At 50.2% G+C, this 22,156-nt stretch overlaps 6 protein-coding genes and 1 non-coding gene across 7 annotated transcripts; 4 read left to right on the top strand and 3 right to left on the bottom strand.

Annotated features, from left to right (window-relative positions):
• Positions 1-3,025: 3,025 nt before the first annotated feature.
• Positions 3,026-3,766, top strand: GUITHDRAFT_53027 (hypothetical protein; the record flags this gene model as incomplete). The annotated part of the gene is made up of 2 exons (XM_005841503.1): positions 3,026-3,578; positions 3,660-3,766. Coding segments are annotated over 2 exons (660 nt in total), but the record flags the coding sequence as incomplete, so codon positions are not given.
• A 2,871-nt stretch (positions 3,767-6,637) lies between these two features.
• Positions 6,638-6,719, bottom strand: GUITHDRAFT_t10. The gene has a single exon. It is a non-coding gene; the product is annotated as a tRNA-Ser (tRNA).
• Positions 6,720-7,085: 366 nt separating this feature from the next.
• RpoTm (RNA polymerase, single subunit, mitochondrial) lies at positions 7,086-11,569 on the bottom strand (the record flags this gene model as incomplete). Its single annotated transcript, XM_005841597.1, has 18 exons — positions 10,856-11,569; positions 10,395-10,803; positions 9,833-10,337; positions 9,684-9,782; positions 9,283-9,637; positions 9,137-9,237; positions 8,481-9,092; positions 8,389-8,433; positions 8,275-8,340; positions 8,055-8,224; positions 7,906-8,002; positions 7,796-7,858; positions 7,677-7,739; positions 7,601-7,627; positions 7,468-7,553; positions 7,328-7,415; positions 7,190-7,282; positions 7,086-7,139 (listed from the first exon to the last, which is right to left on the bottom strand). Exons 1-18 carry the CDS (start codon positions 11,505-11,507, stop codon positions 7,086-7,088), a joined length of 3,585 nt encoding a protein of 1,194 aa, XP_005841654.1. The 5' UTR covers positions 11,508-11,569.
• A 764-nt stretch (positions 11,570-12,333) lies between these two features.
• Positions 12,334-13,117, top strand: RPL31e (large subunit ribosomal protein L31e, cytoplasmic). Its single transcript, XM_005841502.1, has 3 exons — positions 12,334-12,447; positions 12,653-12,875; positions 13,043-13,117. The coding sequence occupies exons 1-3, from the start codon at positions 12,359-12,361 to the stop codon at positions 13,085-13,087; spliced, it is 357 nt and encodes a 118-aa protein (XP_005841559.1). The 5' UTR covers positions 12,334-12,358; the 3' UTR covers positions 13,088-13,117.
• Positions 13,118-15,972: 2,855 nt separating this feature from the next.
• Positions 15,973-17,143, top strand: GUITHDRAFT_160705 (hypothetical protein; the record flags this gene model as incomplete). Its single annotated transcript, XM_005841501.1, has 4 exons — positions 15,973-16,545; positions 16,602-16,639; positions 16,692-16,804; positions 16,863-17,143. 4 exons carry the CDS (start codon positions 15,973-15,975, stop codon positions 17,051-17,053), a joined length of 915 nt encoding a protein of 304 aa, XP_005841558.1. The 3' UTR covers positions 17,054-17,143.
• Positions 17,144-17,183: 40 nt separating this feature from the next.
• On the bottom strand, positions 17,184-17,499 carry GUITHDRAFT_100052 (hypothetical protein; the record flags this gene model as incomplete). The annotated part of the gene is made up of 2 exons (XM_005841500.1): positions 17,184-17,324; positions 17,374-17,499. 2 exons carry the CDS (start codon positions 17,497-17,499, stop codon positions 17,184-17,186), a joined length of 267 nt encoding a protein of 88 aa, XP_005841557.1.
• A 509-nt stretch (positions 17,500-18,008) lies between these two features.
• On the top strand, positions 18,009-20,225 carry GUITHDRAFT_132274 (hypothetical protein; the record flags this gene model as incomplete). Its single annotated transcript, XM_005841499.1, has 12 exons — positions 18,009-18,323; positions 18,368-18,664; positions 18,711-18,785; positions 18,835-18,967; positions 19,013-19,159; positions 19,276-19,403; positions 19,466-19,533; positions 19,668-19,811; positions 19,859-19,928; positions 19,977-20,005; positions 20,052-20,108; positions 20,165-20,225. The coding sequence occupies 12 exons, from the start codon at positions 18,009-18,011 to the stop codon at positions 20,223-20,225; spliced, it is 1,524 nt and encodes a 507-aa protein (XP_005841556.1).
• Between the last annotated feature and the right edge of the window lie 1,931 nt (positions 20,226-22,156).

The following is a 22,156-nucleotide window of genomic DNA, read 5'->3' as shown; positions in this document are numbered from 1 at the left end:
AAGAGAAAAGACAGCGAGAACCAAACCGCCCCGCGTCGCGCCATGCCAACGATGCCGCCGTCCCTGACCTGAGACGTCCTGCGAGGCCGAGAGACCATCCAGCGCTGCGGCAGCCGTGCCACGGTGACAGTGACACTGCCGTTCCGAAGTTCAACCGGATCGGGGGCCCGGGGGCGCGGGCCGTCGGAGAAGGCCCTTATGGCACTGGCAGCCTGTGTCACTCTACTCGCCTCAGAGCTTTCAAGTAAAAAAGAATGACTCGTCGTGCGAAGCGTCAAGGAGGGGGTAGTGATGACAATGCAGGGGGTAGGGGGTGATAAAGTAGGGGTCCATATGTACAAGTCCTGGAGTTGAATAGTAGGGGTAGGCTCGGGGAATCCTCTCAAGAAGAGGACAAAACTAAGATAGATGGGGGTAGGGTGATGCGGGATTCTACAGGCGAAATGTCACAGACAAGAGGCGGTGGGGGCGGGGGGAAGAAGGGAAAGAAGAGGAGAGAGGAGGAGAGAGGAGGAGAGAGGAGGAGAGAGGAGGAGAGAGGGAGAAGGTACTAGAGATAGTGCGAAGAACTTAAAAGGACATCACGATGTGATGTATGCTGCCTCTGAGAAGGCGAGGCTACGAGAAGTGGTGAGAGAACAGGGATTCATCTGCGTAGACACTGGTTGTTCTTGATCTAGTGCTGAAGCAAACTTCTCTTGGACACTCAGGTCTGAGAAAGAAACAGTTGATCAGTGAGAACGGCTATTTACACTGAGGTGCAAGGTCACTGGACGGAGAGGGGGGATATTCAGAATACTCAGAGGAGTGTGTAGCCATGAAATCAGCCATGAACAGCATATACAAACCTGTCAGCTTCAACTTGGTTCTTGCTATAACTCATGTTCGTCTTCATTGCAGGAAATGTCTCGTCAGCCTGTGATATCTGGGCAGAAGATATAGATCGGCCACGGGTTCTGAATCAAAATCCAGACAGCTGCACTAACTCCATGGAACCAAATGGTGATTCAGCCCCGAGGCCAGGATCATACAGGGCAAAGTTGCTGGAGGCCGAGGAGACCCGGGAGAGAAAGCGGGTGAGTGTTGAGGAAGCTGAGCAAGAGGTACAACCTCACTGTGCAAGCAGGACTTCACCAGAGACAAGTACAACCTAGATGTTGTGCACGTGGCGAACAAAGCCCAGCTGAAGATTGAAGCCCTCAGGGCCCAGCATGAGGCGAAAGTCACGGCTCTAGAGGTCGAGCATGCAGCCGACCTGCAGCAGCAGTATCAGATCGCAAAGCAGAAGCGAGAGGAAGAGGAAGAGATTCGACTAAAGCTGCAGGCTGAGAACAATCAAAAGGCGAAGGCCAATGCTACCCAAGCCAACATGGTCGAGTCACCTCTCAAGTACAACCTCCCTCCTCCTCTCCGCTCAAAGACTGCGTACCTGGACTTGGAAAGCTCGTCCTCCACCTCGGACAGCGGCAAGGCTCGTTCGAGCCGCAAGAAGTACTACCTGCTCGCTGGGCTGTTTGCCGTCTGTGCGATCGCAGCGATCGTCCTTGGTATTCTCTTCGGGGTCAGATTGAGCTCCTCCCAGACAATCAACGACAGCATCATCGGACCCACCAGCACCGCAGCCAGCTCCCTCAGCCCGACAGTTCAGTTCATGGTGAGACTGAAGGGGATCAGCGCGCCAGGGGACCTGCCGGAGCCGAGATTTCAGCGAGCCGTAGCTGCATGTCTGTCTCAGTTTGCTCTAGAGCCAGGAGATGTCATCGTTGTCAGCATCACTCTCTACGGCGCCTCCCAGGTTCGTAGGATCTTGCAGATACAACCGTCGGTCGCTGTGACTGCCAAGGTTGCTTGCAAGAGCAAGGAAAATGCAATCAGTATCCGGGATGCGATTCCAGGGTATGTTTGCTTCCTGACCTGTCTCTCTGCCTGACATGCTTCTCTGTCTGCCCTTCTCGCTCCCTTGCTGTCTCTCTCCGTCAACTTACCCTACTGCAGAGCCTTCGCCTCGTCCTTGGGGTCCAACCTGGACAAGGAGGGCTTCTCCAACGTGCAGACGGACCTCATCGGGCTCATCACTATCACCATCCCAGCAGTGTGCGGGGACGGAAGTAAGAACGTGGCGGAGGGATGTGACGACGGGAACACCAAGAGCGGGGACGGGTGCTCGTCGTCCTGCCGGGTTGAGAAGGGATGGAGGTGTAGCGGAGGGGACAATCTCAAGCCGGACAGATGCGTCACAGTGTGCGGGGATGGCAATCGGACAGCGGACGAGCAATGTGATGATGGGAACCTAGTGGGGAACGACGGGTGCGACGGCTCCTGCAAGGTGGAGAAGGGCTGGTCGTGCAGCGTCGGAGGGCAGAAGACGTTCTATGGGATCACGATCAACATCCCGGCGGCCTCTGTGATAATCGGAACATCTGTGTGTGTGCAGGAGGTGAAGCAACCAACGTTCTCACCCGCTCCCGGCAAGTTTGACCTGAGTAAGAACGGTTTCTTGCTTGTCAACGTCTCGTCGACTCCCAAAACTGCGAGGGTCTGGTACACGACAGACCAGAGCGACCCGTCGGTGTCCGGTGCCTTGCTCAACGGAAACATCCAGCTGAGAGGTAGAGAGGTGAGGAGGAGACGAGACGTCGTGCTGACTCCTGTCGCAGGTGGCATCCACAGCCTCCGAGCCGTTGCCTCAGTGGATCTCTCCTACGAGCTCCTCAACTTCTCCGTTTACAGTCAAGACGCGACGGGCGTCTACTCCATCGCCATCTGCGGAGACGGGCTGGTGAACAACGACGAAGAGTGCGACGACGGGGGTCAGAGTCCAGGATGCAGCAGCCAGTGTACAGTGGAGAACGGGTGGATCTGCACTGGCGGCTCGGCGAGCTCGGCAGACTCTTGTGTGCTGTGCCAGACACAGTCGACCACCAGCTGCTCCCCAGGACGCTACGTCGGAGGCTCCTGTGACACCTGCATCGACTGCGAGCTCGGGTTCCGATGCCCCGGAGGCCCGCAGAACAAAAGGTTTCAGTGCGATGCAGGGAGTTACGTCGATCAGACGGGTCAGTTCGAGTGCAAGCTCTGCCCTGCCAACGCCTTGAGCCCCATAGGCAGCAAGAAGCTCCAGGACTGCTACTGCACACCCGGCTACGTCGGCGACCCTGCCACAGGGCTGCCCTGCACGGCATGCAAGATCAACTACTACAAGGCTAACCCCGGCATCGGCTCCTGCGTCGCATGCCCGCCGAAGTCCTTCACCTATCTGACGGCCTCCTCCTCCATCCAAGACTGCTACTGTGAGCCCGGTTACTATGCGGTGGGGCTGGACCAGGGGCAGCTGACGTGCGAGCGTTGCCTCCCCGGCTACTTTTGCAAGGGAGGACATGCCGCAATGGCGAGATGTCCGACTGGCATGTGGTCAACGGCTGGCAACGACACCTGCCAGGAATGTCCCTTCGGGTCGGAGCTGGCAGACGTTCCTCAGTCCGGCACTGTGCAGGACTGCCTCTGCGCTCGTGGGTACTATAGCGCCAACAACGATGCCTCCCCGCCATGTGCGCCTTGTCCGACAGGGTTCTTCAAAGGTTTGACTCCTCCTCCTCCTCCTCCTCCTCCTCCTCCTCCTCCTCCGCCTTGACACGCCCTCGTGCTGGCAGATCATCCAGCTTCGACAGGCTTGAGCTCCTGCCTATCTTGCCCAGCTGGAACGTACGCGCAAGTCTCGCCAGCCGTCAGCACGGACTCGTGCAAGGTCTGCAGCGGTACCTACGCGGTCTCCTCTCCACCTGCCAGCACCAACGAGGTGAGGACGCCGGAGCTCACTGCTCTGAGTCAGCTGAACTTTCTTCTCCTCACAGTCAAACTGCGTCCGCGGGATCTTCTTGGGGCTGGTCCAGCTACTCGACAGCAGCCCGTCAAACGTGTACCCGTGGAACTTCACAGGAGGAGGACAGTTCGAGGTCACGGCGGCAAACAAGCTGATCCGCGACAACGTGGGAGGAAACTTGCTGGGTGTGTCCTACGTGAAGCGGAACGACCAGCACTTCCTTGTGTTCTGGGGCTATCAGTTCCGCTTCTACCGCTTCGTCTTCTCTCCTCCGATGCTAGAGAGGAACGAGCTGAGCAGGGCTAGTCTCGAGCTGGTGCTCACCTGGAACAACACGGGCTACACCTTGGCTGAGCCCTTCTATTCAGACGGAGAGGTATGATCTTCTCCTCCCTCCCGTTTCCTCTCACTGTGCTGTCAGTCCTACATTGCGGTCGCAACCTCCTCGAGCTCGGTATACCGCCTCAACTCCAACGAGGGGCAGCTGGTCCAGTTGTCCGGCGCGACTTTTACCGTGAGCACTGGGACTGTAGACCTTCACTCTTTCAGTTACGGCTTCATGGGGAATCTAAGTAAGTGTCGTCGTCGTCGTCGTCTATCGTCAACGTTATCATCACCATTTACGTGTTCTCCTTCTTCTCCTTCTTGATCTTCTTCTTTTCCTGATTCATCTTCATCTTCATCTTCATCTTCATCTTCATCATCAACAACAACAACAACAACAACAACAACAATCAGCACCTTTGCCTCTCTTCCCACTAAGCCCCTGACCGGGCATGCAGGCGTCACTTACTTTGCTGTCATCAACTACATCGACGTCAACCAGCAAGTCTACAAGTGGTTGACATACACAGACACCAAGAGGTGCCGGTTCCCCGTCTGGCTCTGCGGAGAATTCCAGCTCGTCACCACGATTTCGGCGACTTCGGCACGGAAAGTCGAAACCTACGAGGTAAATTTCAAACGATTCGTTGTAGGATTCAAGGAGGTGAATGAAGCTTGCAGTTCAACGGGAAAGGATATCTGGTCCTGGGGAGATACGAGGACTCCACGTCCAGCAATCTTCCCGTGCTGGTTCGGCGAGCTGAGCTTGTCAAACTCTTCATGCTAGTCAAACTGATGACAGGTCTACGTCTTCAACCCCCAGGCTCAACAGTTCGAACTGATTCAATCCATCGAGGTAGCGAGTGAAGACGTGACGTCAAAGCCTCCTGACGCCCTGGCGCTGCAGGTCAGTCAAGTGCGTTCAGTCAAGCCGTTCGCCACCTCGAGTGGGGAAGTCTTCCTGGCCTCTGCCGTCTTCATGGCTGGCTTCCCCTTCGTGTCCAACGTCGCCAACTCGACGATCCATCGGTGACAGGCGGCAGGAGGGAAGGAGCGAGGGGATGACGGGGCATGCAGGTGGAACGCTACTACGTCTAAGTTCGACTTCCTGCAGCACGTGGAGACTTACGGTGAACCCGAGTGGTCTTGACTGACTCGACTTGTAATCTGTTGCCCTCCTCCTTCAGGCGCTATCAATGTGGAGCATTTCTCGGCCCTGGGGATTCCGGGAGGATCAATGCAGGAGGTAGCGCTGCGCTGATCTGACTCTGATCTCTGATCTTTCATGTCTTCAGCTTCGCGATTTCATCCTCATCTCCAACCACTGGTGACCTTGACTTCTCCTGTCCCTCGCGGGATCGTCTTGACTGGTGCAACGTATTGAGCAGGAACGGAGCTTTCGATGTCTCATCTTACATCTACGTGTGGAACTCCTCCAAACAAGGATTCGAGCAATTCCAGGTACCCAAGCTCCCTCTTGCCGTCCAGTCTTGACGGACTACTCTCGTAGAAATTTCCCACAAACGCGGCATATTCCATGAAGGCTTTCGAGATCAGATGAGACGTGCAACGTCTCAGGCTCGGCATGTACTATAGTCCCGTCAGGTGAAAGCGAGCGCAAGCTATCCCAATGTCATATTTTACAAAATGTCTTTTCCTGTGAATACATCTATCCTACAAAACTCAAAGGGAGCTCGCTCAGGGCCGCTCGACACTTCTTTCTCGCGATATGGTGGAGACATGGAGCTCGTTGGCTCGTTCTTCTTCTGCAGTCCAAAGGGAGACCTGCTGGGATGTCACGACCATCACTACAAGGTATCTGCTTGCCTTGCATCATAGCGCGCGGGCAACGAATTCATTATGATCTCTGTCTCAACCGGATTGAAACGAACGCTGGCGAGCAACATGGCATGACATGATGCGAGCAGGCAAGATGCGCTCTATCACCTTTTTGATCCTCTGAGGAGGGGAGATGCTTTGACCGAAGGCGAGTTGAGCTTCTCCCCGGGGCTGATTGCAACATCGTCAGACGGAGCAGAAAATCATCCGGCTGACGCGGGCAAACGAGAGAGCGAGAGAGCGAGAGGGTCTCACATGTACGTAGCGTGAACGACCTCGTCATCGATGAGGATCCTCAGGTTCCTGCGCATGTTCTCCTCCTCCACCGCCGCTTCCCCTTCTACCTGCCTCCCCCTCATCACCGCCGGCACCGCCCCCATGAACTTGATTTTTGACTAGGAAACAAGCTGACGATCGACCGTTGCAGATTTCCGTTACAAGAGGTCGTATGGTCAATTGTTGTCAGCCCGAGCTTACTCCTACGGCACCTCATACCATCAAGTTAAGTAAACAATCATGGCAGACAAGCCTGTTCACTCGTAGTGGTTCAAATTCTGAGGATCGCCTGCAAATCACATCCGGAAACTTGAAATTCTTGCTTGAATATATTATTGTGGGCCCGCATCAGGATCAACGTTGCCGGTCAAAAAGAAACGACATCGGTGAGATTCGAACTCACGCGGGGAGACCCCAGCAGATTTCGAGTCTGCCGCCTTAACCGCTCGGCCACGATGTCATTGTGATTGCAGAATGTTTCTGAGTTTTTCAATACGGTTCAATGCACTACGAGTGAGTGTGGGTTTAGAGTTGAAAGATGGAGGGAGAAAGGCTGTTCGAACAGCAAGGAGAAAAGCCAGGAGACGAGAGTTTGAAAAGAATTACAACTTGTTGAGAAGTCATCGAGTTTGAAAAGAATTACAACTTGTTGAGAAGTCATCGAGATGGATCGCGAAAAATGAGGTCTCACTGGGAGATCAGCATGTGGCAGATATTTGGTTGTGGTGTCAAGGCTGAGGTAAAGAGCAAGAGGCAAAAGCACAGGAAAGGTCAAAACAATACAAGTTCATTGGGGTGTGGTTTGAGAAAGAATAAAACATCTACATCAGCTGAAAAAGTACGGGCTTTGCTTCACCACGTTGATATCCAGTCTCCCTTTCTCGGGCAAGTCCTGCAAGCTCGATCAGATCCTTGTACAAGGACCAGCACAAGAGGTACCGGCAAGCGTCCGATGGTGGGGTAATCCCGCTCGAAACTGTTCTTGAGATCATTGAGGATGGGCTGGGTGTACAGGTGAACAAACTGCAAAAGATCATCAGTGGCCGGGGACAGGCGAGGGAAAGGTACCTGCTCTCTCAGCACTAGCGCAAGCTCCTCGTAGTCGCAAGCATGCGTCCAGAAACTGTCATGCACACCTGCAAACGTCTTCCCGCGCCTGCAGCAGGGAGCAGAGTCAGCGCCGGCCCGGCTTGAGATCTCAGTCAGACCGATCGAACTCGATCGCAGTCATGAGGAGGTGCGTGGAGTCGAGGGAGTGGACGAAGTTGGGAGGGAATGCAGTCCGCTGCTTCAACTGCCGCACACGTCAGACACGTAGGCAATGAAAGAGTCAACGTCAACCTTGTTGATGGGTCCGTTCTCATCACACTGCAGAACAACACTCAGGAGGAGGATTAGAAGGGGTCAAGAGCACAACCTTCAGCAGACTAATGTTCTGCACAGCAGTCTCCACTGACATCATGGTCTCCTTGTAGTAAGGCTGGAACACGCGTGAGATCGCCTGTCCTTCTGCCCACCGGCATCTCAAGAGCTCACCTGGACAACGGGCAAACCCAAAGGCGTCGTCCAGCGAACAGGCTGGCCAGTTGATGCAACAATCTGCCAAGAAGATCAGAAGGCCAATGGGACCACTCTAGGACAAGGACCTTAGCGACAGACGTGAGCCATTCCATCGTCTTTCTGGCACCGACGAAGATGTTTCCAACACTAGCTAGCGTGAGCTTTGCCAGGTACATGGAAGCGCTGGGCTCGGGTTAGAGCTGAAAGCAAGGGCAACAAGTGAAATTTCATGCACCGATAGAGGTCGTTCTCTTGGAGCTCATTAGTCCCAGGAATTCCATAAGCCTCATACAGCCTGTTGTAGATTTGCTCTCTTGCTCCAATGAAAGTCACGCCGTAAACGGTTGTCATAACGGTCTGCTTCACGACTTTCCTCGAGACCCTCTTGTCTACTAACTTCGACACCTTAACGAAGCATTCTGTCAACCACACGATCGGATAGGATCACAACAGACCTCGTGGTCTGCAGAGGAAGGATCACGCAAGTCCATATCGAGCGCTTCCAGCACGCGATTGCAAACCTGCAGTCCTTTCATCAAAACCTTTCAATCCACAAGCAATCAGCATACCGTCGTGTAAGGATCCGAAGGCTTCTCACCAGGTACGAGATTGACCTAAGAACATGGGATCAGGGTAACCAACATTCCAACGAGATCTCAACCTGCTCCCCTCCTATCTCGTCCAATCCCAACGCAGCATAATGCTGTAATCCATTACAACTTCCGTCTTGATGGACTGGAAGATTGCTCAGGTAGGTTGACGGGTCTCCAGATTCGATGGCTTCCTGGATCTCCATGCTGGTAGCAAGAGCCTGCCATGGATCATCTGCAGATAACCAGAACTTCCTTGAAGCACTATCCAGAGGATTCTTAGCTGAGTGAAGGATCTGACTCATTCGCTCCTCTGTCCACTTGACTCGATCATCGTAGCTGATCTTGTTTTCTCCAAATAAATTCGCCAAGTGAACTTTCAACCAGTAGAATCCTTTCTTTCCCAATGGCTTCTTCTTGGAAAACTTGAGCAGCCCTCTGCAGATGTCGCTTCCCAGGTGGTTCAAGTGAGGCGGAATCGGATACGCTCGCCCACGGAAGTCTAGATTGTGTGGGAAGAAGAACTCCTTGAAATCTGACATAGTGGTGGCAACATGCAACTGATTGATCAGAGAGCAGCGGAGGGAGTGTAGATCCTTGTTTCTTTGCTCTACCCTCTTCTTTTCTCTGTATTGTGAGTAGGACTCGGCAGCATCAATGCAGTCCGGATCCAGCTCAGGGACCTATGTCACACTCAGAAAGCATTCGAGACAGCCAAACAACTTACGGCGAAGTCATCTTTCTGCGGAATCTCACCCAAAATCATATCGTCCAACCATGCATGTTGGACGACGTTAAGTAAACGACGATTAATGCACCAGCCAGTGCCTGCTTGTCTTCAGCCCCACCAATGAATATTCAAGCACGACAGACCTGAAAGGACGTCGAGCGCAGCATAAATTCTAGAGAGATCATGATTGCGGCATGATTCTTCTTGCAATCCTTTGTCAACAATCCTCATAACCTTTGTCCGCGCTTGAATATAGCAGCCAACATCAAACGACATCCATGGAAACGGACGGATGATCATAGGAAGAAGCAGCGGATTGTGCGCAGCAACAGAATCATGTTGTTTCTCCAAATCTTGCAAGATTTCCTGGTCTAGGGCCAAGAACCCCTTCTTCCTCATACCTTTATTTGACATTTGTGCTTGCACAACATGCGTGACAGCAGCTGAACCTTTGTACTTTGCACTGTTCATCAGTATTTGAATGAGTTTGGCGCCCACCTGTCGAGAGCATCAATACTTCGTTTCACAAACCAACATATTCAACCTTCACTTGCATTCTCGCATCCCATAGCGGCTGGCTCTCCAACCGTGAGAGGAGTTTGTTTAACTTGCGAACATCGTGCGCTTTACAAAGAGCGCTCAGCTGTCAAGACAAATTGTCAAATGCCTAGCACGAAGAAAGAAGGCAGGTACCCTTCGAGAGCTGAGGAGAAATCGATTCTTAGCTTTCTTGACGTGCTCTAAGCCGAGTTCGGCCTGAATTCCTTCTCCGACGGTTCTAGCAGCGCGTACAAAATGAACTTGTCCACCTCCCGAAAGCAATGAAGACAGGAGTTCATGAATTGTGATGACAGCAATCTTACTTGCTGGCAAACTCATCAAAATTGGGCCAATCAATCCAATTCCCTCATCGTCTGATTCATGCAGGGTTTGGATTTTGCTGATTGATTGCTCCATATTGTAGTTGAACATTTCAACATCTTTGAAAGGACTCAAGGCTGGATCTTCGACAGCTGAACAACAAAGGGACTCAATCAAAAATCGCACGAATTCACCCTGTTTGAAAGTTCTTGAAACGTAAGCCTCTTGGTGGCGTCGTACTGCCAACTGAACATCGTCCAGCCAAGTTAATAAGAGGTTTTCAACAGCTGACATAGAGCCTCCTTTCCCTCTCATCTCCGTTGCAGCTCGCCCTTTCCTGCCCAGAAGGTCACAACAGAGTCTAGTGTAGCATCTCACAAAAATTTACACTTACCTGTATATTGACATTCCAATCTCATAACCCCTCTGTTCCAGGAAAATTTGTTTTGCAAAATCTGCAGTTCCCCACTGGGGATGTTTTAACATCATTTTCGCCTTGTTTTCCAAAATTTTTGACAACTTGGTTGAAGCTTTTACAGCCGAGTGGATCGAGGAATTTTCTTGCAATGTGCTAGACTTGATATTCTCCTCCAATACTTCGAAAAAATGAGGAAGCCTATCTTCATCAACATTTTGCATGATAGCCAGGGGGTTTTTCGAATACTTCTTGAACTGGGGTGGAAGTTCATTCGCAGTGTAAGGGTTGGGCATGTGCATCTCCAAGCCTGGTTTCCCTCTGTGAACAAGCAAGCTATCTTCGAACTTCTCGCGGAGACCCGATAAAGTCGAATCATCGAACGCATCTTCACGAAAGCATGTCAGAAGTCTTGTCCTAATTGAAACAGAGCAATTTACCTGTTGGCATCCCACCGTTATGATCCAAGAATCTGGAATGCAACCGTGCTGAATTGATCAAAACACGTGGATCTGCATTTTCTTTATGGTCCTGCACGCTTGATTGCATTGTTTGTTCCACTTCAATCCACTTGGTCAGAATGGAATGTATAAGAGAGACCAGAACCAACGCTGGTTTGTCCACAGATATAGTTGTCTCTCCCAACAACTTACTAGTGGTGATGATTCGCGGATAAATCTCACTCTTTCTGAAGGGGCGCATTTCATCAACACTTGCATGTTGGTTGTTCATCACTCGAGATTCATCTCGGTCAGAGGAAGGGCTCCCTTCGCTCTGCCCTGGATCGCTCGCACCTCCGGCCTGGTTCCTTGAAACCCGAGCAGATCTGGAAATCAAGTTGAACCTTGAGAGCTGACACAGTCTCGACGTGATCAAACAGTGTCCGCCTTTGATCTGCTTGCCCAAACTGCAAGCAGCAATCGGATCGTGCCTCCTAACGTCCGAATATTCCCGACGTGAACATGGTCGCTGGAGCCATCCTGGTGTAAGCAAACATGCCTGCAACTTGCTAGCACATGTTAAAGGCCAGAAAGACGCCAAGTGGAGTTTTTCGCGCGATCCTTGCGAAAGTCTTATCCGCTTTCCACTCATGGTGAAAGGATCGTAACAGTCCAAGTGCCTAGATTGTCATCCCTTCCATCCGATCGGAGCCTGCAAACCTCATGTCAACAGCTGCAACATGCGCAACACTCGATCTCATATCTAGTCCAATATCTTCACGATACATCTTGTCAGACTTCAGTATCGTCCTGATGACCCAAGACATTGTCTAAAAGCAACTGAGTCCTGTCCTGTCGTACGCCCCATTTTCTAAACTCTTGATACTTCCCCCTCCCCGTTCCTTCATCATCTTTGGCCCTGAGCAGTCGCTGAACGATCATTCTAGTGGCCCCAAACACGGACGTTCCCTTCCTCTTCCTTCATGCGAAGCCTGCAGCCCTCCTTTCACTTTGGTCTCTGCATAGCACGAGGGCCATAGATGCAGCGGCTCTATAAAACACAATTTCTAATCAAGTACCACAGGCATCAAAATTATTTTAATATTTATAGAAAATGGAAAACTTTAAAATACAATTAGAGCAAAGATGGATAAATGAACAACCGCTATAAACAATTTTTAGGCGCACCTCATCTTAACCAATGTTTAAAACTCATATAAGCATTTTGAAGAAGAAATATAAAATTCAGATGTTCTATCATAGTACAGATAACAAGTCACTCTGTACCATCAATTTTTAAAATGAATATGTTTGTACATATTTGTTATTTACAACTTCTTTTAAAAGGCACGTGCTGTACGTGCGTCTTGAGACCCGGCGGGCCGACCCGCCTCCGGGCCCGGACATCTCAGTCAGGGGCCAACGCGGGGATGGGGCAAGAAAAAAATAATTTTCAGTCAACACAGCTCGTGCGCGTTGGCCGATCGTCCGCGTGCTATCGCCATGGGGAAGGAGTCGAAGAAGGGTACCCGCGTCAATGAGATCGTGACCAGGGAGTACACCATCAACATCCACAAGCGTCTCCTTGGAATGTAAGTTGGGATGCTTGCTTGTTTCATCATGCATTGTGTTTTTCTTGAATTGTACCATCGACACAAACTCGTGAAGTGGCAGAGATGTTCTGTTTGTTTTGTAAGACATCTTGTATGCATTATTTCGATTGCGTCACAGCTTGATCGAAAAATACATGGCAAATTGATCGAGTTTGAAGAGTCTTTCTGACGAGGTTCAATCCAGGACCTTCAAGAGGAGAGCACCAAGGGCTGTTAGCGAAGTCAAGAAATTCGCCACCAAGGCTATGGGTACATCGGACGTCAGGGTAGACCAGAAGCTCAACAAGTTCTTGTGGAGCAAGGGTGTTAAGAATGTTCCTTACCGTGTTCGCGTTCGCATTGCCCGCAAGCGCAATGACGATGAGGATGCCAAGGAAAAGCTTTACTCTCTCTGCACTCTTGTGGAGGTAAGAAGATGCAATATTGGCTGAATTGTTGAGTGTGCTTTGAAAAAGTTTTTAATGCTAGCTTGTAATTTTTCTCAATGATTCATTCAATGTTTCAGTCTTTTTTGCTTCTGATCTTCTGATCAAATCTGTCGCATTTGACCGAAGTTGACTCTATGCGTTTCCAGGTTAAGACATTCAAGGGCGTTGGTACCACCATCGTACAGGAGTAAATGACGTAGCAATAAAGAAATTTGAATGGCATGCCAAACTTGTTTGGGGCCTTCTGCCAGATTTTTTTGGGAACTTTTAACGTGTTTCATCTAGCGAGGGGATCTTGTCCTTACCAATGTCAAGAACGCGATGCATGGACCATTTTGTCTTTGGGTATTGTAACGATGGATCATGCTACGTCGTCAGTGTGAAGATTTCTGAAACGCCATCACAGCCTACATACTTCAATGCGGCAGAAAATTCTCATGTTGTTTACTAACAATGCTGGCATCACTACAAGACAAAGGACTCCAGAAATAGGCCCGTGTCCTCCTGACCCCTCAACACGAGTTGTCTTGTCTTGTACTGAGACACGCAACCCATACACGATATCAATTAGGTTCCACGATGTCGAAATCAGAATTCGAGGAAGCTGTTATTGTCAATTCAGTAGAACTGACAGACTACGGCGTCTCTTCCTCTTCGATTCCGACAACGTCATAAAGCTCTTCCAATTTCATTCCACTTCCTGCTTCGAGTTCCTTTAACGCATTCATGCAAAGTCTACAACAATCAGGTTCCATCAAGATAGTCTCATGTTTGCTCACCGTTTGCGTTTCTTCATCATGCTTGCTGTTGCTTGCAGGCTTGTTTCTAAGCTTCGCTTGTCATATACGGATACAGATACCCTTTTCTTCCCAGAGTTTTTGCACGTTTCTATTTGTTCGTGTAACGACTTGGTGCTGCGCTTCAGATCCTTGACTTGGACTTCAAGCTCCTCATTTGACAATTGTGCTGCAAGCTGATCGTTTGAGCTGACCAGACTTTGTAAATCTTTTTGCAGAGTTTCTTGCTTGGCTTCTAAATCCGTAATGTCTACAAATCGAGAGCTCAGCGTCCCTTGCAGTTTGGTCGTCCCACCAGTATGGAAATTTCAAAGATACCAGAATCCAGCTTCGTCAGCTCATCAGCATTTGGAATTTGGAATTTTCTGTACAAAACATTCATGATTATGATGGAGCATTCTTGGCGACCTTTGATCAGCGAGATATATTTTGACCTTTCCTTGTTTGGATCTGAGTCAATGTGATACAAAAGCACGGAAGATCTTTACCGAAAATTTTAACTTGAATTCGCTCAGAGTCTTCAAGATTCTGCCAAGTTGAATCATCAAAACTCTCGTTGTCAGCAAATACATAGGCTATATAGATCATCCTCAGCAACCTTTAAAGCTTTATCAACGATGCTTTTTTTGAATCTAGAACAGAGATCGTCCCTCAAATTGTTGCAGTTGAATGGACGATTGTTTGTCTCTAGAATCGTAAGTATGGCATTTTCAACTGAGATAAAATCAACTTTTGCATTATTATGTAACAAATACTAATTGGCGACCTTCACTTTCCTGCATCTGTCCTTCCTTCGTGATTTCGCCCAACAATAGATTCCGGCCTATTGAGGAAAAAAAAACTTAGCTGAAGTCGACATGATTGTTTTCCAGCGTGATGAGAATAGCATCAAACGTCATTATAACGCTCATCCTAGACTTGTAGCCATCACATTCTGAAAATCAATAAACAAACAAAACACCTACTTGACATGACCATCAGCACAGCTCAATGAATTCGGGGTTCAATGAACGTAGCAAATGATTGAACTGCAAGAATGATTTGAGCTGCAATTCTTCCCCCCATTCAAGGCAGAATGATGAAGTGATGGCAAGCTAAACTGAACAGAAGAGCATGCCGAGACAGCAAACTGGGTTTGCCATTGAGGCTGTGGTAGGGCATAAAAAGTTTGTGGCAAAAATTCAGGCGGGAAGCCGGGAGCTCCTGACTTGAGGGAGTACTGAAGTCGGGGCCGAGTCCCCCGGGCCCAGCCGGCCAGCCGGAGGGGTACTTGAGATACATCCCTACGGCAGCCCTCGGAGTCGGGTCAGAGTAAAGAGTCATAAGGATGACAATGCTGAAATATATCATCAAAATTTGAAATATTAATCTGATTAATCAAAATGATATTTTCATAGTTCCAATGTATTCCCAAAATTCGAAAAATGAAAAATGCCTCTCCCCATAAAACGGGTGAAAAATTGTGGGGGAGGGTCATACCCATAGGAAAACAGGGGTGGTCGAACCTGAAAGGATTGCGAACTATGGAGTTGTGGGCTGAGGTTGCCGTTGGTGTGGGATGGCAAAGAAGAGGAGCTGGAGCAGGAGGGGAAGATGGTGGAAAAATGGGGAGGAGCGAAGAATCAAAACTTTCAGGTCAAGATGCTGCTGGACCTGGTAGAGGTAAAGTGGAAAGCACACACGGCGAACCGCCTCGTGCGGGGAGCGAGCTCGTCGGGGAGCCGGGAAGGGCCCTTTCTGGCATCGATTGTGAGAAACTCATGGTGAAGGTAGAAATGGGGGATAAATTATCAGGAAGTGGGATAATGGACAATTCAGAACAAGCTGGACGAAAAGTGATTTCGGCCAATCGTGATGTCCTTTACTTTCATCGAAATTCACTGGGGAGAAATGATGGGACTCAAGAGGTGGAACCAGAGAGCGAGCCTCTCTTGTTGGAGGAAGGCCATTCGGGTCATTCAAATGCTGGATTGCATCCGGTCACGTACAGATGTTTTGGCAGATGGAGCTTGACACGATGCATGCAGACTGCTTGCATGTTGTTGGGTCTTACTCTGTTGTGGAGTGCATGTACAGTTATTCCAGACTTCTCACTCAAATATGTCTTTCTATTGTCCATTGTGGTTATGATTCTATTAGTCTACAAACATGCAACCAAACCAAAAACTCCGATAATCTTGATTCCTCCAAGCGACTTGCTGTCGGGTTGCTCTTCTTCAGGAAAACCTCGTGGTGAAGTGAATATTCTCTCCCTTAATGTCTGTTTGCTTCCCGGCGGAATGACATTCTCGGGTAAGTGGTTGTTTGATGGGAATGATCATAAGAAGGACCGCTCAGAAAAGCTCATGGAGCTTGTGAGGAACTATGACATCGTACTGCTCAATGAGCTGTGGGGGTGTTGGTGGTCATCGTATCATACACGGTTCACGAAACAAGCAGTTGAAGAAGGGTATCACGTTGTAACGACTCCTGTTGGATTCTTTTTCGATACTGGAAACGTCATCATTAGTAGATATCCAATCCAGCATGCGAGCGAGGTCATTTTCAGGAGCACTGCTGGCTGGCAAAAAATGGTTCCCAATGGAGCTTTGCATGCTGCCTGCAAGCTACCGTCTGGAAATCTACTGCATCTTTTTACTACTCACTTTCAGTGTGATACAGCACCTCCTACGGAATTGATGCAATCTTCAGGTCCAAGTGGCACATGTGATTTGGAATCAGGGGACAGTCTAGACAACGGCATAGGGATCAGCGTTGTGAAGATGCTGGAGGAAAGAAGCGAAATGAGTTGCGGCACTGTTCGTGAACAACAGTTGAATGAATTGAAGAGTTTCGTTGATAGGACAGTCAAGGTAAGCTCCGAATGGTACATGTGCTTCAGCCAAAGTTGCTGATGTATTACTCGCAGAAAGATGGCTTGTGGCTTGTAGGAGGTGATCTCAACATGTGAGTGAATTCAATATGGTGCATCTCCGATACATGCCTGACTGCGTTTCAGCGTGGGCGGCTCGGACGAATATGCCCACATTGTCCGAACCTTTGGGATTGACAGTGTCGGGGCTCCAGATTTCGAACCTACGTACAACACACATTCTTTCCTCACTCCTCCAGGTGACTGTTCCATCGCATGTGTATATCCTTCCATGAGTTCCTTACGAAAAAAAAATAGGATGGAGAGGAGTCGAATTCAACGTTTGCCTGGATCATATCCTGACAAACCTTGCTGTACGGAAATTCTGCGTGCTTCCTGATGATGTCAGTGACCACAAGGCTCTTGCCGTTGTCGTTCAAGACAACAGCGACCCTCTAATTCCCGAGAGTGAGGTTGTGGACTTGCAGAGTGCTGCAGTAGATTCATAGGTGCCCTGACATACATGTGCCGGGGTTGTTTTTTGTACAGTAACCAAATGTAAAGCTGAGCAAGGAAGCAATAAAGGTCTACCAAATCCGTGTCCTCGGGTACCCTGGCGATGACTAGACTAATCAAGATTCACTTGTCTATCAGATTTGTCAACTTGCAATAAACAAAACCCTTGGGGGTTGGAATCTGCAGCTCACAGGCAGAGCCATTCTTTACGAAGTCATCAAGCTTCCCTTTGATGTCCTCGGGAAGATTGGACATCGCCAAGCCCTGCAACATGTTAGACAGCCATTGCTGCAAGTGCAAATCAATACATCACCTGCTTCGTGAGAGCTTCTATCACGTTAGCAACATGTTCTGTTCGTTCTTGATCGGTCATCTTCCTCGCTCCAGATGGGATGGTGCTCTCGGCTGTGTGGGAAGCTTGGTTGGCTTGATCGGACATGTTCACGAGTCCCTACTACACGACGATAGAGACACTGAAATCCTTGGCTTCTACTCTCGCCCAAGACAGGTCGCTGCTTTGATCCCCCAGAAGTCTGATCGATCAGTGTCGGGGGTTTTCTCTTTCTTGCCGTGAGCTGAGCGGAACCTCCGTCCCTGTGCGTTCCTCGTGAACGCGCGAGAAGCAGGTGGGGGCCGGCACACAAGATTTGTCAATAGTGATCAGTCGGAGGCAGCACTCGGACTTGACGCTGCCGGTTGGCCCGGGCCTTCTGGGGAAGAGGGCCTACACATGATCGATGCGTCCGCAGATCGGCATGGCAGAGCCAGGTAGTAGGAGAAGAGAAGAAGAGGATAAGAGGAGGGGACGAGGAAGAGAGAGAGGAAGCGGAAAGGATAAACAAAGCTCATGGTAACGATCCCTGTGCCTTGATATGGGACCAGGCACAGCTTGACTGCGCTAGAGTTGTTGGCGAGCATAATTGACGTTGAAAAACGGCGGTATCTGTGATGAAAGGCTTGACCTTGTTGCTCCTTGTCTCCTTGCAAGCCTGCCATTGTGGCCTGTTCACAATCAACACTGGAAGTAACTTGAATCTTCGGGGGGGGGCCAAGAAGGTGGTTCCATTTAAAGTCCCCCCTGTGAGCCCACGGTGCAAGAGAGCAAGCTCTATCCACCTTCAGAACTTGCAGGATAAGACCAAGGACCCGCATGTCGTGTACAAAGCTTTCAATGCTCTGTCTTTAATCTGTCTGGATGGAGAAAAGCAATACAGGATAGGAAAGAACAAGAATGGCTGTGAGGCGCTCGTGGAAACTTTGAAGGTAGCGCGAATTCAAAGGTACCATAGATTTACGTTGTTTGTCAGGTCCACCTCCACTCTGCAAAGATCGTGCTCGAGGGACTTCGTCTAGCGACGAATTTGGCGTATGCACAACCAAGACCTCCGTATGGAGTGGACGGTTGGGCTCACATGATAAACCAGGCATGTTGTCAACAGCCTGTTGAGCATTTCGTAACGTGCGAACAGAACCTATTAGGAAAGTTAGGGGCCTTCCCATTGTTTGTTCAAGCCATGAAACGGCACGAGGGAAATGCAGACATACAGAGCACAGGGATCAGAGCTCTGTCCAACCTTGTTTTCAACCACTCTTCCAACTGTTTGGTGAGGACGTGCTAGGAAGGTGGCTGCAAACTGACCTTGAACAAAGTTGGCCGTGGAGAATCGCGTAGTCGAGACAGTGTTGAGTGCAATGGCAAAGCATGAAAAAAGCGTTCATGTCCAGGTGAGAAATTCACAGGCTCCTCGCTGCCTTGTTCGTGATGGTGCCGCAGGAGGCCGGCTGCATCTTCATCTGGACATTTCTGGTCAAAGTGGTGAATGAAACGCATATCACTTATGGACTGGAGTACGCGGGCTGTCCAGCTGGTGGTAAACTTCAAGTGAACTTGGCTCTTGCAGGCAAAGGTGACAAGAGAACTTTCTATCCGATCGGATGATATATGAGTGCAGTGGCTGAGAGCGGCGGCGTTGAAAGAATCATCAAGGCATTACACAACTTCGGGCATGCGCATGAATATGAGAGAGAAGGGTATTGTCTGGCTTTGCACAACCCTCATGAGTCTGAGCCTTCTCCAGATTCAATGTGGGAGAACAAGGGTGCGCTGCGTTATCCTTCCTTAGTGAATTGCCTGGCAAACTCAGATCTCTGATAATTGATAATGGTGTGAACCTTCAAACTGAGCCAAAAATTCCTTGAATGAGTTGTTTTGCAGGTGCTATCCAGCTCGCCAAGAGAGTTTTAGAGGCACAAAAGGACATTGCGCCAGCTCGAACATGGGCCGCTCGCTTGCTTCAGCAGCTTACCGGCCAAGATTTCTCCGAGCACATAATGAAAATTGACGTATTGCTTCCCTGATATTCGCAATATAAGATGCGCCTTGAACTTGTTTTGAATCCCATCAGGTGCCTGGCCCAAGAATGGACGATGATGTCTGGGAAGATCTTGCAAACGGGTATTCGAAGTGTAGAAGGTATTGTGGTTGCCGCGGAGACTGGGATGAGCTGGCACCATATCCTGGAGATCTCGAGTCAAGCAATTCAACTTCTACAAAGTACTGATTGCATATCTTCAACCATGATAAGTTGAGTAACATTAACGATGCAGGAAAAAGAAAACAAAAGAATTTCGCTCCAAGCTTGAGACACTGGCGAGAGAGAAAGGGGGAGGGGATGGAAAAGATGAGCCCATGCATCGGATGACGCCAGAGGAAAAGAAGGAAATTGCTCGATGGAAGAAGATTGCAGATGTGTAAGTTATGAAAATCCCCCAGGGTATCTTCATTCTCTTGTTCGCAGATCCGATTCTGTTGAAGCCATCAATGCGCAACACGATTGGGAAACCTCACAGCGTCAGGCTAAGCTTAAGGTGACAGCATCGGTTGGCACACTTTGTGGTTTTTATGGTGATGTACAGGAAGTGCAATACTACAACAAGGTTGGGAAGTAAGTCCAGCCTCCAACTAATGGCTGGAAATTAATCTTGCTGCAGATTTAAGGAGCGAGACAAGAAAGCAATGGAAGATTTCAAGAAATGGCAGCAGAAAAGGTTGGTATTTGACAAGCATGCTGCGTTTGCTTTGTTTAATGCAGATGATATTCCAGGCGAAAGAGCAAGAAGAGTGACAGCAAAATGAAGCAAAAAGGCAAGCCCAAAAAGAAATAATTCACATGAAACATGGACAACGAAGACTAGTCATCAAGACCTTCGAGGTTACCAACAAAACAAAATGAATGCAATTCAGATCGATAGAAAGTGATCCGATATCGAGCCATTCCTACATCTCATTTCCAGCTGACAGCTTCCATTCGTGCTCATCGTGTCCCCACATCTTGAGACGCCTCATCGTCGACTGACTCAAAGTCACGGACAATGAATGACGTTCCTGCTCAACAAGGTACAAACAAGTCAGGGCGCCCGCCATCTCCGTCTGCACGGCTGTCTGCAATGGCATCGCTCAACTCTGGTGGAGTACCGTGCTGCATGTCCTGTCGCTCACGATCTCAGCTCACATGGATCTTTATTTACAAGCGCTATGTACATGTCCAGCCCATCGTCCCCTCCCCTCCTCACGCCTCGCGTCTCCCCCTACTCTCGTCTACCTCTGCAATCCGATGATCGCCCGCTGCCTCTCCTCGAGCTTCCTCCGCGCAGCAAGGATGTTCTCCAGACAGCTCCCCTTGCTCGCCTTGACGATGCCCGGCGGCTGTCTCGGGAGGGCTGGAGCTTGGGGGAGGAGGGGCAGGTCTCCGGCTGATCTCTTGCAAGGGAGGGCGACGGGGAGCGCGCGGGGAGGAGGGGAGGGAGCGGCGGAGAGGGAGACCTCGGACCAGAGAACGGTGACAGGGCGCATGGCGAGTCTTGGCGGCGCTGGTGGTTGAGGGGAAGTTGAGGTGCAGCGGAGTGGTTGAAGAAGTCAAGGGGAATGCGGCTCTGCCTGGTCACGCAGCGACCTCGTGACCGTTTTTGGAATCATCAGTCACTGTAGTAAACATCCGGCGACGAGTTTAGAGGAACATTGAGCCCGAGTGGCATCAAAGCTCACACGGAGGCCACGTCCGGAGATTCTAGAATGGTCGGACAGATGGTCCGAAGGTGGCCTATCACTATAGACTCAAACGGTCACGAGGTCGCTGACATAAAATATCCTGTATCAGACTCTTTCACTCAGACACTTGAAGCGGTGATAGAGGATACCCCGTGTGGTTAGCACTAGCCCAAAGTCACTGGGTCGTCAGCAACGCATGACAGGTGCGACATGCTGAGGGCCCAGCAAGGCCCCGGGCCCTCACGCTCGTTCCGAGTCCAAATTTGCATATGCTGAATGATGCGAGTATCATCTTGTCTGAGTGGAGTTCATTTCGCAAGTGTTCTGATAAAAGAAGCTTGACTCTCCGAACCAACGCAAGTGAGTTGCTCTCTTCGATTGTGTTTCCGTCAAGGAAGAAAACAATTGAAGATCATGCACACAAAACCAACGTCGCTTTCAAAAACGGAAAGCTTCTTATCCCTCTCGTGTCTCCACATCTTGAGACGCCTCATCGTCGACTGACTCAAAGTCACGGACAATGAATGACGTTCCTGCTCAACAAGGTACAAACAAGTCAGGGCTCCTGCCATCTCCGTCTGCACGGCTGTCTGCAATGGCATCGCTCAACTCTGGTGGAGTGCCGTGCTGCATGTCCTGTCGCTCACGATCTCAGCTCACATGGATCTTTATTTACAAGCGCTATGTACATGTCCCGCCTATCGTCCCCTCCCCTCCTCACGCCTCGCGTCTCCCCCTACTCTCGTCTACCTCTGCGATCGCCCGCTGCCTCTCCTCGAGCTTCCTCCGCGCAGCAAGGATGTTCTCCAGACAGCTCCCCTTGCTTGCCTTGACGATGCCCGGCGGCTGTCTCGGGAGGGCTGGAGCTTGGGGGAGGAGGGGCAGGTCTCCGGCTGATCTCTTGCAGGGGAGGGCGACGGGGAGCGCGCGGGGAGGAGGGGAGGGAGCGGCGGAGAGGGAGACCTCGGACCAGAGAACGGTGACAGGGCGCATGGCGTGGCAGGAGGAAGGAGGAAGGGCGGAGTGACAGCAGGCATCTGTTGAAGGA

This window comes from Guillardia theta (assembly GCF_000315625.1).
Source record: "Guillardia theta CCMP2712 unplaced genomic scaffold GUITHscaffold_3, whole genome shotgun sequence".
In the NCBI taxonomy this organism is placed as follows: Eukaryota; class Cryptophyceae; order Pyrenomonadales; family Geminigeraceae; genus Guillardia; species Guillardia theta.
Note: the sequence above shows the minus strand (reverse complement) of the source record. Positions and strands in the feature narration are given on the sequence as shown.